The sequence below is a fragment of the Mastigoproctus giganteus genome, chromosome 10 (genome assembly GCF_048544385.1).
Source record: "Mastigoproctus giganteus isolate SK-2022 chromosome 10, ASM4854438v1, whole genome shotgun sequence".
Taxonomy (NCBI): domain Eukaryota; kingdom Metazoa; phylum Arthropoda; class Arachnida; order Uropygi; family Thelyphonidae; genus Mastigoproctus; species Mastigoproctus giganteus.
This window is the reverse complement of record NC_143584.1, coordinates 160798775-160812494: the sequence shown is the minus strand read 5'-3', so window position 1 is coordinate 160812494 and position 13720 is coordinate 160798775. Positions and strand designations below refer to the sequence as shown.

The 13720-nt window shown below is 34.9% G+C and overlaps 1 protein-coding gene across 12 annotated transcripts in view; it reads left to right on the top strand.

Annotated features, from left to right (window-relative positions):
* The window catches only part of LOC150079426 (histone deacetylase 4-like), a 352480-nt gene that overhangs the window by 201894 nt on the left and 136866 nt on the right, over positions 1-13720 (top strand). For all 12 annotated transcript variants that reach the window (XM_090383436.1, XM_090383431.1, XM_090383432.1 and 9 more), the window contains 3 exons: positions 3162-3321; positions 4404-4650; positions 11481-11612. In XM_090383436.1, the coding sequence (XP_090239562.1) occupies positions 3162-3321; positions 4404-4650; positions 11481-11612 (539 nt within the window). The remainder of the gene's footprint in view (positions 1-3161; positions 3322-4403; positions 4651-11480; positions 11613-13720) is intronic.

Below are 13720 nucleotides of genomic sequence, written 5' to 3'. Positions count from 1 at the left end.
TTAAATTTTGCAAATTACAGTGTCTGGAGACTAGGCATCTGCAAGGTGATCTGATTGAGGTGTATAAAGCCTTAAATGGCTTTGAGCAAGCTGAATTCTGATGGAATCCTTCCACTTGTTCAAATTACAAACCTAAGGGGGCATAAATTCAAATTAAGAAAAGACAGATGTAGAATAGATGTGCGGAAATTTGCCTTTAGCCAGCGGGTGGTTAATTGCTGGAACAAACTTCCATCTGTCGTTGTGGAAGTTGATAGGTTAAATAAATTTAAGGAGGAACTAGACAGGCATTTGGAGGGAATGGTGTGATTTTTTTCTTTTTTTTTTTTGGCTGATGCTGCATAAGCTCATACACTTGCTTTCTTGCATCACATGCCACTACTACTACTACTAATGCTGATGGAGTTCTTTCTCTTGCTCAGAATAATCAGTTGAGAGGGCATAAATTCAAATTGAGGAAAGACAGCTGTAGGATAGATGTGTGGAAGTTTGCCTTTAGCCAGCGGGTGGTTAGTTGGTGGAACAGACTTCCATCCTTTGTTGCGGAAGTTGATAGCCTAAATAAATTTAAGGCTGAGCTGGACAGGTACTTTGAACGTACGGAGGAGTGAAATGGGAGTGAGAGTGTGTGTGTGTGTGTGTGTGTGTGTGTGTGTGTTGTTGTTTTTTTTTTTTTTGGCTGATGCTGCATAAACTTGCTTTCTTGCATCATATGCCTCTACTAATGCTAACTAATAAATAAATGATCTAGTATACAACATTTCTTGCTGTGATTGCGACTCATCTTATCAGGGTTCTACGTGGGTTCCTCTGATTTTTTTTTTATTTAACGAGGCCAAAATACTTGGTGTCGAACGTAATCATACGAGACTTAATTGCAGAAACCGTCAAAATTAAATTACATGAGAATCCTGTGAATGTTTGCCGGCCATATCTAATTTCCGGCTCGTGGTCCTTTAGGCCCATGTGTGAAGACAAATAATCCCTATTTAAGTTCCATGCTCACCCATATACAGTAATTTTCATTTCTGCGATCACAATCAGTCCAAACTAGAGTTTGAACAGGCTAAGAGTAGAAAACTTGCTTCTTGCCCTAATGGTAGCCGAGCATTCTGGTCTCTTGCCAAAGCTATTGGCCGCAACTTTTGCCCATCTCTGCTCCCACCTCTGTCCAAACCAGATGGTTCTGTTGTCACTTCAGCCAAGGATAAAGCTGACCTGCTAGCATCCCATTTTTCTTCCAGCTCATGTATTAATGATCTTGGTAAAACACCTCCCACCATTCCTAACACGCTCCATTCAATGCCTCCTGTGGTCTTCCGTCAAAAGGATATCAGAAGGATTTTGATGAATCTTGATGCTAAGAAAGCTCTAGGTCCTGATGGTATTTCTCCACTTGTTCTCAAAACTTGTGCTCCTGAACTTACTCCTATTCTTTGCCGCCTTTTTTCACTTTCTTATTCCAAAGGTGTTTTTCCTTCTGCTTGGAAATTTGCTCATATCCAGCCAGTTCCTAAAAAGGGTGACAAATCCCTCCCATCCAATTATCGTCCCATTGCAATCACTTCTACTCTTTCTAAAGTAATGGAGAAATCAATTAACCGCCAACTCTTAAACTACCTAGAAACCCTCCGTCTGATCAACGATCGCCAGTATGGATTCCGTCAGTGTCGATCCACTGGTGATATTCTGGCTTATGTTACCCATTTATGGACTATGAAAAGCCTACTAGCTTACAAGGTTAATTCCTTAATTGCTTCTCATTTAGAATTTGCTGTTGGTAATACATCAGTTGGTTCCACTGTGTAGAATTTAAAAACTGTGTGAGACCCCTGTAGAAAGAAAAATCCTTTCCCTTTACTTTTGACAGTAGTTACGTCTTTAATTAAATTCCACATTATTACACTGTGATCACTGCCACCCAGTGGGTCTTTTACCTGCAGATTCTTAATGTATGAAGAATCACTGCTGATAACCAAATCAAGATTATTGCTTCCTCTTGTTGCTCTTGAACATGCTGCTGTAGAAAACAGTCATCCAAGAAATCTACAAAAGTCTTGCTAGAGTGTGAGTGACCAACCCACAAATTTCAGTCAACACCTGGAAAGTTAATCTCCCGTGATAAGGAATTCTGAATTATTGGCTCTCTCTTTCTCTGTACAGCTGTTCATTGTACTTATCAGAGTCATTAGGCCTATAACACACTCCTATTCTCAATTTTTCTTTCCTAGTGCTTATTGAAGCCATCACACCAAACTGACCACCTCCCCATATCCACTGGATGCAATGCCCTAGATTTTATGCACTTCTTACAGAAAGGACAGAAGGGCACTCCCCTTCTGTCCTTTCTGTATACATTGTATTCCCCATATACAAATCCTGCATCCCTTATATCTGCGTGATACAATGTCTGCATTTGATGTTGTGACCAGCACTTCAAATTCATAAAATTTATTTACTATACTCCTATACTTTTTTATCTGCTCTGTTATTTCTATGTCCCTATTCTATACTGTTCAGTGTAGATGGGCTCACAAGAACATTGGAAGAGTTAATAAAATTTAGATTATGTTCTGTCCTCCCCTTGCTTTTAGTCTTTATCAGGAACAGAATTAATGACTTTCCATGTGCAAACTGTTTTTTTTTTTTTTTTTTTTTTAAGAACCTTACTGCTAATAATTTTATGTTTTTTATAACAGTTTTATCTATTTTTTTTCCTTTTACAATGCAGCCTTAATACTTACTGATTTATAGTGGCAGCACAGAAAAATACTGTTTTGCCATATTCACTTCCTTTAGGACCTTCCCAGCAGGAACATTTTTTTTTTTTTATAATTATGCAAAGGATTGTTGCTGTCATTTCTTTTTAATACATGTGATGAGATTTCATAAAGTACTTTTATGACTTGATTAATATTTATTGCAGTGGCTTTTGGACTTTTATTTCATATTCATTGTGGTATTAATATTCTTCTGTGTCGGGGAAAGAAAACAGCTATCGAAGCCAACAAATATTTTAATTTTACTTTCATTTTTGTTATGTAATCATCATCTTTTATAGCAGTTTAGTGCAATATATCTTTCTCTTAACATGGAACTCTTGCATTGTTAAAAATGTTTAATTTTGATAATTTGTGGTAATATTGATTATATTTATTCAGAAGCATACATCGGCCATTGGGAAGAACTCAGTCTGCTCCTCTTCCATTGGGTCATCCTATGTTACAGCCACAAGTCATGCTGTCACCTCAACAGAGTGAACATTATTTACGAGAAAAGCATATTTATGATCAACAGCATCAACATAATCTTTTAAAACAGGTATAATTTGTTTAAGAATTTAATAATAAATTTATGAGCTCTAGCTAAACAATTCAATTGTAAATTTATGAGTAATTATTAGTTTGTCTCCTATTGTGATTATATAGAATGCAGAAAGGTTTCTTATCTGAGTCTCCAGATAAATTAATTGCAGTCTGAAACATTTTTTTCAGACTGCAGGGACAGTTTACTTTCCAGACTGAGTATTTTATTTTTTTTTATTCTTGTATAAAATATGTGAAAATTACATGGCTACTATATTGTAGTGGTTACATAAAATGGCTGTATAATTCTCTCTATGGAAATTTTTAATCTCATGATAACACGATCAATTTATTATATTATTATAAAAATGTGGAGATGGACTAGCAGTTGGGTGCTACCATGTATTAAAGATATCTATAATATTATAAAACTAAAAGTTACTTACCTGTGTCTTATTACCCAAAGTATTTATGACTTAGTTATTCACTGCAGCTTGCATTAATACTATTGTATTGTGGAGGGGGATATTTAAAAGCCGAAATCAAATAAAATTTGTACCCTGTACTGCATTCAATTTTTGGTTCTGGGAATTATTCTGCTCCACTGAAGACCAACACTGAGTAGTCAGCACTTGTGCTGAGTACTTGGTGAAAACTGGGAACAGAATGATGCCCATGACTGAAAATTGAAACAGTAAGGTAGGTGTGAAAATTTTATTTCAGTTTATTTACATAAACTGAAATAAAATTGTTTCTTTTATAAAAATAAAATGTCTTACATGTAAAATATATGCAAAATGGATATAATTTTTCACCAGAATCCAGCACAGTAAATGATTTTTTGTTTTAAATATTTATAACACTTTTATGAGCATAGCCTTCATATTTATTGCTGTATCTTTGCAGACCCCTGGAGGTTCACAGACTCCAGTGGTTCTCACACTGGAGTAAGTGTTTACTTAAAAAAAAAAATTTAAAAAAAATCCGTATTCATATTTAGCAATCTCACCAGTACTTAGATTATTAAATGATGTCTTATCATATTCTGCTGTAAATAGTTTAAGCACCAATGTTAGAACTGTTCTTTCTTTTGTACAGCACATTAGACAGACAGTTTTAACACGAGCCAGTAGTAAAAATCAGGTAGAAAATGTAGAAGAAGAAACAGAAGCAGCTATGGCCCAGGAGATGAAAGATTCTCTACAGCCTGAAGTCATTGATCTTACTGAAGGAAGAATAAAGGAAGATGGTGATAGTGAATTGATAAAACAGCAGAAAGAAAGAGAAGTATTCCTCCAACAACAGAGAGACCTTATGGCAAGGCATAGTTTACAAATCAGTGAAGGTAAAAAAAAAATTAAAATTAACTTTTAAGTGTGTGTATATATATATATATATATATATATATATATATATATATATATATATATATATATATATATATATATATATATATATATATATATATATATATATATATATATATATTTTTATATATATATATATATATATATTTTTTTTTTTTTTTTTATATATACAGGTATTTCTTAGATCCAATTTGAAAAAATGTACAAATAATTTTAACAGTTGTTGCTCTACAAAATTCTAATAAGATACAAATGTATATAATACATATTATGAAAAAAAAATTTGAGGGAAATAGGTTAAGTAGAGTAATAAAAATTCTAAAAGCCACAATGTAATACTGTTTATTGAAGATCTGCCAACTTTTTTTGGTTATTTTGTAATATTTTTTTTCTTTTTAAAAATATGTGTATGTTTTATTTATTGATGTGGATTTCCAAAACTTTTTATAATAGATTCACCATTAGGTGGATCTATTCTAGGGGTGCCACCTCTCTGGGTTTAATCTTGGATTGGGCATGGCTATGAACATTGCAGTGGGGGAACGTGCCTCCCCCTCTCCAAGTGCTATCCTTTTATTAGCAACAAGCAATTTAAAATTGTTCACTTTTTTAATAACACCTTGCATTTTCAGTCTGTTATGAACATACCTGTGAACAATCCATTTTTTTTTAAATGAAAACATAGATTTAAATTATTTTTTAAAACAATAATACCCTTCGAATATGAGCATTTGCTCTTGTTTGAACTTATGTCCCTTCTTTGGGCGTGACATAATTTGTATTTTAAATAAAATACACTAATTTTAGAATTATAAACAACATATTATGTGAAGTAAACTTTTAAACTAAACAAAGCAATGGAATTTTTGGCATTTGTTTGCCAAAAAAAGTTTATACATATTCCAGAGTAACATACCAACTGTGTAGTACTACACTTAGGTTTGTATAAAATGAAAAAGATCTGGGAGTAATTGTGCAGTCAAATATGAAGTTTTCTGAGAAATGCAGACAGGCCGCCATAGCAGGTCATGGGGTATTGTCAATGATATATAGGAATTTTGCTAGTAGGGAAAAGGTGGTAATTATTCCGTTGTATAAGGCAATGGTCAGGCCATACCTTGAGTAATGCATACAGGTCTGGAGGCCTCATTTTAGGAAGGATGTGGAGTTGCTTGAGCGAGTATAGAGAAGGGCAATGAAGGAGTGGTCTTACCAAGAAAGGCTTAAGTTCTGCAAATTGCAGCTTCTGGAGACTAGGCACCTGCAAGGTGATCAGATTGAGGTGTATAAGGCCTTGACTGGGTTCAGCAGGCTCAATTCTGATGGGATTCTTCCTCTTCCTCTTTCTCAGATTATGAACCTGAGGAGGCATAAACTCAAATTGAGGAAAGATTGTTCTATAACTATGTGTGGAAATTTACGTTTAGCAAGTGGGTTACCGATTGCTGTAACAAACTTCCATCTGTCGTTGTGGAAATAGACAGCTTAAATAAATTTAAGGAGGAACTGGATAAACTGTAAGAGGGGATGGATGTGTGAAATAGGAAGGTTTTTTTTTTTTTTTTTTTTTTTTTTGGCTGATGCTGTATAGCTTGCTTTCTTGCATCATATGCAGTGGTGAGCTGTGAATATTTTAACACTGGGCTTGCAGCTTTTCCGACTTTCTAACGAGTAAATTTGATCGGTCACGGAAGTGACATCACCTGCGGCTTCCACCAGAGGCACTTCCTGTGCTTGCACTATTAGTAGTGTGATTAGAGTGCGTGACGCAGTTTTCATGACTGGTATTATGTGTATAATGTTCCTAGGTCTATCAAAAAAAACTTAAAAACCTGGTCGTCATGCCTCCCCTTATGAGGATACCTAGATACGATAGTGTCTGGAGTTCTAACTTTTTTAGAATTTTTGAATAGTCATAATCATACTTCCTTAAATTACTACTGTAGTAAGTATAATTGCGACAATACAAATATTTGTCATATTACTGCAACAATACAAATATTTGTCAACGATTTATTTTTTTTGTCTCACAGTTTCATTACATTCCATTGTTAGGTTCCCCTAACAGCTGCGTATGTTGTTTCAACTAAAAGATCGGGTACCTCAATTGACGCTGTTTTCAGAGGCATTTAGCTACGTTGCAGTAGCAAGTATACATCTCTTACTTTAGTTATCATAAATCCATTGTATTTTGTCTTCCAGAAATTATGAAAATTGCGAATGATCAATAAAATTTTTACAATAAAAAAGCTTTTATTTCGTAATCAATATGTACAAATCAAAATACCTAAAAGAAACGCGAAGGATGTTTCACATAAATCATCTACTGCACATGCCTGGCACACGTTCAACGTTTTTATTCGTCTTTTTTTAACAACTAGGGAAATATAATGGATACATTTTTTTTCATGATAAAATTTTAATATTGCGAATAAAAAATAACACGAAATATTTCAATAGAAAAACACAGTATAAAAACAAATATTATATAAAAAAAATAAAACTATTCTAGAAAAGGTACACAAAAATCACAGATTACTTGAAAAAAAAATGATTACACAAATATTCAAGCAAAATTTATTCTAAAAATTGTCATATACACTTTCATCATCATCATCATCAATCCACTGCAGGATGACGGCCTCTCCAGCAACTTTCCAGTTCCTTCTGTTTTGAGCACTGGCCATCCATTTACTACCCAAAAACTCATGAATTTCATCTATCTATCTCCGTCTTTGTCTTCCACGTTTTCTTCTAGCTCCTCTTGGGTACCATTCTGTTATTTTCTTAGTCCACCTGTCATCATGTCTTCGAGCTATGTGTCCTGCCCAAGACCATTTTGATAAGAATGTCCCTTACTTGAGTTTGCTGCCTAATCCATGTGTTTCTCTTCTTATATAACAGTCTGATTCCCAATATAATTCGTTGCATTCTTTGCTGTGTAGTTCTCAGCTTCTCTTCCATTCTTTTGGTGAGTGCCAAAGTTTCACTTCCATAAGTCATGGTGAGGAGTATACATTGGTTCATTATTTTACGTTTCAGACAAACTGGGATATTGCTCTTCAGTATGTGACTATATTTCCTGAATGCTATCCATCCAAAATTTATTCTTCTCTTGGCTTCCAGCCATTTATCATAAATACACTTTACTTCTCTATTAATATTTGTTGTCAATCTTCTGCTTTGCTCAATAGCTGAGCGATGATTACAGATGAATGATTTGACGTAACCATCCGGATCAAATCGAAGCAATGCTTTTCCATTTAGATGTATGGTCATCATAATCTGCAACATGTTTAATTGTCAACATTATTCATTCACACAATATTATTCATTACACTGAAAGCTCACTCAGCTTCAGCACTGCTAATTGCAATGGATGGAAAGATTTTTCTGGCTTTCTTAATTAAAATGGGAATTTCACTCGATTAAGGATAAACTGTCTTTGTCAAAATCTCTAAAATCATTAATTTTTATTTAATATTTTATCAGGAAACTTAAATTTCTTATTCGGTTTTTACCGTCTTGCCACTGAGACGAAAGTTCTTTCATATGCCACGATTCCAGTTAGCATGTGTTTAAAATTTCTTTCAATTCTCGTCGTCAATGGTATCATTATTTTCATTATTTAATTCAAAATCGCTCTGTTGCATTAATAACTTATCCTTTAAGGATAAAACAATGCATTTAATAACTTGTCTTACTTTCGAATTTGATTCCTTCAAATTCTTTCCACTTCATTCAACATGCTCTCCATTTTACTTCATAATTTCCTTCAGAATTTTTCAAATTAGCAATAGCATTGATAGTTCGAATAATTAATATATCTGCTTTTGCCATAGTGATTCTGTAAAGCTTCTGAAAGGTAAGAGAGCTCTTGCAGGATGTCGATCATTAGTGCTAAATGGTTAAGAAATTCTAGATTTAAAAGTTGATTTAATAATCCGGAATATTTAACTTCTGATTCAAAATGTTTGCACAAAGTGGGATAATTCCTCCAACCCGCAATTGCCGTCTGCAAGCTACAAGCTGCTCATTGTGGCCCGAACACACGACCGGTCTTTAGTTTCCGCTTAAAGTTCTTTAGCAATCATCCTTAATTCACGCTGTTTTTTTTTGGAGATTTGTGATATAATGCATACAGTTTTTTTTTTTTTTTTTTTATTGCCTGTATGTCATTATATTTTAGAACATTTTCTACACAGTGACAGCCTCGATGAAGTTTCAAAATCTGCCAACATTTCATCTTCGTAAAGTTTATATAATCTCTTAGTTGCCTCAATTTCCCCCCCCACCTCTGTGTTGCTACTGTCACTAGTACTTTGAATATTGTGCAAAATGTCGGAATCACATGAATATTCAGCTACTGTGACCATGTAAACATAGGCAGGAGAAATTTACTGGAAGGCGTGAATCACCCACTTCTCCGAAAAACATATGCCTGTTTGTCAGAGTGAAGGGGGAACCATCCTTAATCAAAACAGGTTGGCCTGAGACTATTATCCGTGTCGGGAATCTTCTTAATCCTCTGACTGGCTATGCCGCTATGGAAAGCAATATTGACTAGCACGACTTCTCGGTATGTGACTGCATAGGTTTTAGGTACACCACTAACATTGTGAAATGCTAATTCCTTTCGTGATTTCTAATTATCTAAAGGTCACAAGTGAGAACAATGCATACAAAGTTGTCTCTCATAATCCATTCGTTATATGGAAATTTTTTTCGTTCAACTGAAACTACTATTTTAAATGTAATTACCAAGGGGAATTCAAAAAAAAAGTTGGTTAAACAGAGGTCCGACTGTAATTAAATCAAAAATGAAGCAATTTTAAAATGCATAACTGATCGATTGCACCATTAAAATGCTGGGGATGGGGCCCCGCTTGCCCCACCATAGTTTTGGCTCTGGATACTCAATAATTGCATTCAGGATTTCATTTGTAAAATAAACGATTGTTTCAATAATGGGCTTGCAAATTTTCAAAAAAAAAAAATAACAATGGGCTCTGATGAGCCCCCTATAGCTCACCACTGATCATATGCCTCTACTAATGCTAACTCTCTGTGCTCTGCTCTGCTCATGTTAAGTGTGGAGAATAATGAATTGTGCTCAGTATGTTTTTTGAAAATGTGCAGCGTGCCTAAAGATTAGTTTCTTTTGTGGAACTTGAATCTGATGCTACAATACACTGGAGAAAAAAAAACCTTTTCATTGTAGGTTGATAAAGCACATTTTTCATTCAGTGAAATTACCACTTAGTGTTCTACCAATTTTTTCCTAAACTGGATGTAATCAGATAATACTCTATTTTCATGCTTGTGAACAGTTGTATTAGCAGTAATAATATTTAATATCATAATAGCAATATTAAATTAAATAATATCATTTAATAGCAATATTAAATTAAATAATATCATTTAATAGCAATAACATAACATAGAATATTGATTACAAAGCAGCAGTAACGATCCTGTATATAAAAGGCAATGGTAAAAAAATGAAATGAATCTGCAAAACATTATGGGTTTGAAGTAATCTTTAAGCTGATTAAAAAAATGGGGAGTTTGTTGAAATCTAACACCATCTTGTAATACAAGATGCGTAATATATGATTGGCAGACTTTTCCTGTTCCTTTCTGCATTCTACACATGGCAAGGTGTGTGTATATATAAATGAGATAGGGAGATTTTAAACTGGCATGTATGAAACAACAAGAACTAGGCTAAAGGGTACACTCAAAATCAGAATTAGTGGAGTATGCACAAGCAGATTCTCAGGTGCATGTAAGAATATAGCAATAGGAACTTTGTGATAATGAGGGCAAAGAGACAAAAAAATAAAGGAAACTTTTTTACATCAAGAAATTTACCCTGGATTTTCAACAGTAAGATTAATTAAGGATTAAATAGTGTATGTGGGGGGGGGGGGAAGCCAGTAGGTTGTGAGAATGCTAGACACTGGATTAGAGACATCTCTTACAACATGATGTCAGTAGTTTGAGAAAGGAAATTCATACTTCTTATTACTCATTCTACACATGGCTGAGGACTTTATATAAGATTTGTAATGTTATGCTTATTCTTTATTAAAGTATTTATTGTGGTGTATAAAGTGTTGTAATGGTTCGTTTCTTAACCATAATACTGTTTGCAAAAGAGATGGGGAAGAAGTAGTCCCGGCCTTGATGTGGTCTCCTCAGCTGAGTCAAAAGTAATTAGTTGAGATACAGAAACATCTTATTTAGTTTTTAAAATTAGGGAGGATCTTGTTTCTGTTTTAGTTCTGTGTACCCATTTGCCTTAATCTGGCTGAGTGAGCATTTGAAACGAATGAACCCTATTGTTAAAAGATTTGAATTTGAGTAAGGAGATTTATTTAATGAAATTAATAGTAAAAAGTAAAGTGCAGCCATTATCAACCCACTGCAGGATGGAAGCCTCCTCAACAATTCATGCCGAGGGAAATGGACCATAATCTGCCACGCTGGTCCAGTGCGGGTTGGCAGATCGACCGTATTCAGCAGTCAGGGGCTTGAACCCCGGTCTACTCAAAGAGCGTGTGCTACTGCACTCCTGCTCCTGCCCACTCGGCTAAAGGGGTTCTACTAAATACTTATTTGGTAATGGTGCTTCTTTTCTGTCCATATACTAAATTTTTTTATATAATAAAATTTTTTGTTATAAAAAATTTCTTTAATATTAACTGTATGTTTTGATTCGATATGTAAAAGCATGTTTAACATGTTGCATATAATGAATAAAGCTTTATTGATTTACGAATAAAACTCTTTGTACACTTTTCAGTTTCAGCTTTCACACCTCGACCTCACGTAGCTCGTCCTCTCTCCAGAGCTTTGTCCAGTCCTCTTGTTAGCCTCAGTCCTGTAGGAAGTCCCCAGGAGAGTCCAGTATCCACAAGGCATACATTTACTACAGGTATTAATACCTTTTAGATATTTTTTTAATGTACTTGGATACTTGATTTCCCCATGATCAAAATTTGTATAACAGCTGACAGAACAGTTAATTAATAACACTGGTTTACAGTGTATCTGGGGTTTGAGTAAAAGTATGTGGCAGTTATTTATGCATTTTTACTGATTACTAAACCGAAGTCCGTTTTTGTTTCTATCACGTAAAGATTTTTCACAATTCATTAACAAAATATTACCTAGGTATTATATGCAAATGTGTACATAACTATAGTTTCTGCATTTACAAGTTTTATACCCCTATATTCGTAATCAGTATCAAATATTTGCCTCAAATACAACAGATTGTGCATGTTTAACCAGTAACTACACACACACACTGCAACATAGCCGACCTTGACCCAGGAAGGTAGACGGGGGGCCCCCCACCCCACTCTTCCGGCCCATCTGTGATTCCCAGAATTTTATTTTCCGAGTGGAGTCTGGGAGACTCCTGTGTGTGGTTACGGGTTAAACTTGTCTGAGCATGCACTCACTTGTTTGTACAGTCCACTCAACCACAGAGCCTATATAAGTGCCACATCCCTTATGCAGTCACAGTACTCTTGTAAAAACCGTCGTGAGCTCTCATTGTGTGTTAGTTTGCTTTTAGTATGGCAATCAGAAAGTGTATAAATAGTCCTGACATGTTTTGTTCCTGTAAAGCAGAGGAGAAATATTACCGATTTTGTAAAAAAAATCATATTATGCATACTTTTACATAAAACTAGGTGATCAGGATAAATTGTGGGCACTGCATAAAGTATGCCATACATGTGTCAAGCACCTTAGAAAATGGAGTCAAGGAAAAAAGGTGTGCTTGCCATTTGCTATTCCTATGGTGTGGCGCAAGCCAGTAAGTCATGCCGAATGTTATTTTTGTGTATGTGACATTAAAGGTTACAATTCAAAAAATAAAAAGGACATCAAATATCCGGATCTACCGTCGGCCATAAGACTGGTTCCGCGTGGACCTGATCGCCTGTAAAACCTCCACCACAAACTTTGGAGTCCACTTCTTCCACCGAAGCAGAAGCTAAAGAGGTTAGTGAAGAGGAATGTTATCAACCAGAAAATGTTTTAACACCACAGCAATTCACACAAGTTGAACTGAACAATTTAGTAAGGGACTTAGGTCTTCCAAAGTATGCTGCTGAAATTCTGGGATCCAGACTTCAAGCAAAGAACTTACTTGCGCCAGGTACATCATTTTCCTGGTACAGAAATCGTGAAAGGAAGTTTATACAGTATTTTTCACAAGAAGGTCCTCTTGTATATTGCAGTGATATCGCTGGTTAATAAGTGCCTTAGGAGCTCCATCATACCGTTCTTAGTGAATGGAGACTATTTATAGACTCTTCTAAGACTAGTTTAAAAGGTGTTCTCTTGTATAATGGAGATAAGTACACATCTGTGCCAGTTGCTCATTCAGTCTACTTAAAAGAAACTTATGACAATCTAAAGTTGCTTCTGGAGAAAATTAAATATCAAGATCACGAATGGCAGCTATGTGGAGACTTAAGTGTTATGTATGTTGTTGGGGCAACAGGGTGGGTACACTAAAATGCCATGCTTTATTTGTGAATGGGATAGCAGAGCTAAAGCGCTGCATTGGACAAAGAAGCAATGGCCTCGGAGGCACAATCTTACACTGGGGTCAAAACATATTGTGCACGAAAGTTTGGTGAAGCCATATAAAATACTTTACCTCCACTGCATATCAAGTTAGGCATAATGAGGCAATTTGTTAAAGCATTGAATAAGAATGGCAACTTCTTTAAGTACCTTTGCAGTAAATTTCCCGGTTTTTATCTGATTCAAAACTTAAGGAGAGTATCTTCATTGGTCCCCAAATTAGAAAATTGGTTTTAGACGGTCAGTTTGAAACTACTATGACTGACGTTGAAAGGAAAACCTGGATTGCTTTTAAAAGTGTAATGGAAAACTTTCTAGGAAATCATAAATCACAGGATATTGAGAAAATTGTTCAAAATATTCTCGAAAAGCTTCGCAATTTAGGTTGAAATATGAGCATCAAAATTCGCTTTTTGCATGCCCATCTTGATTTTTTTC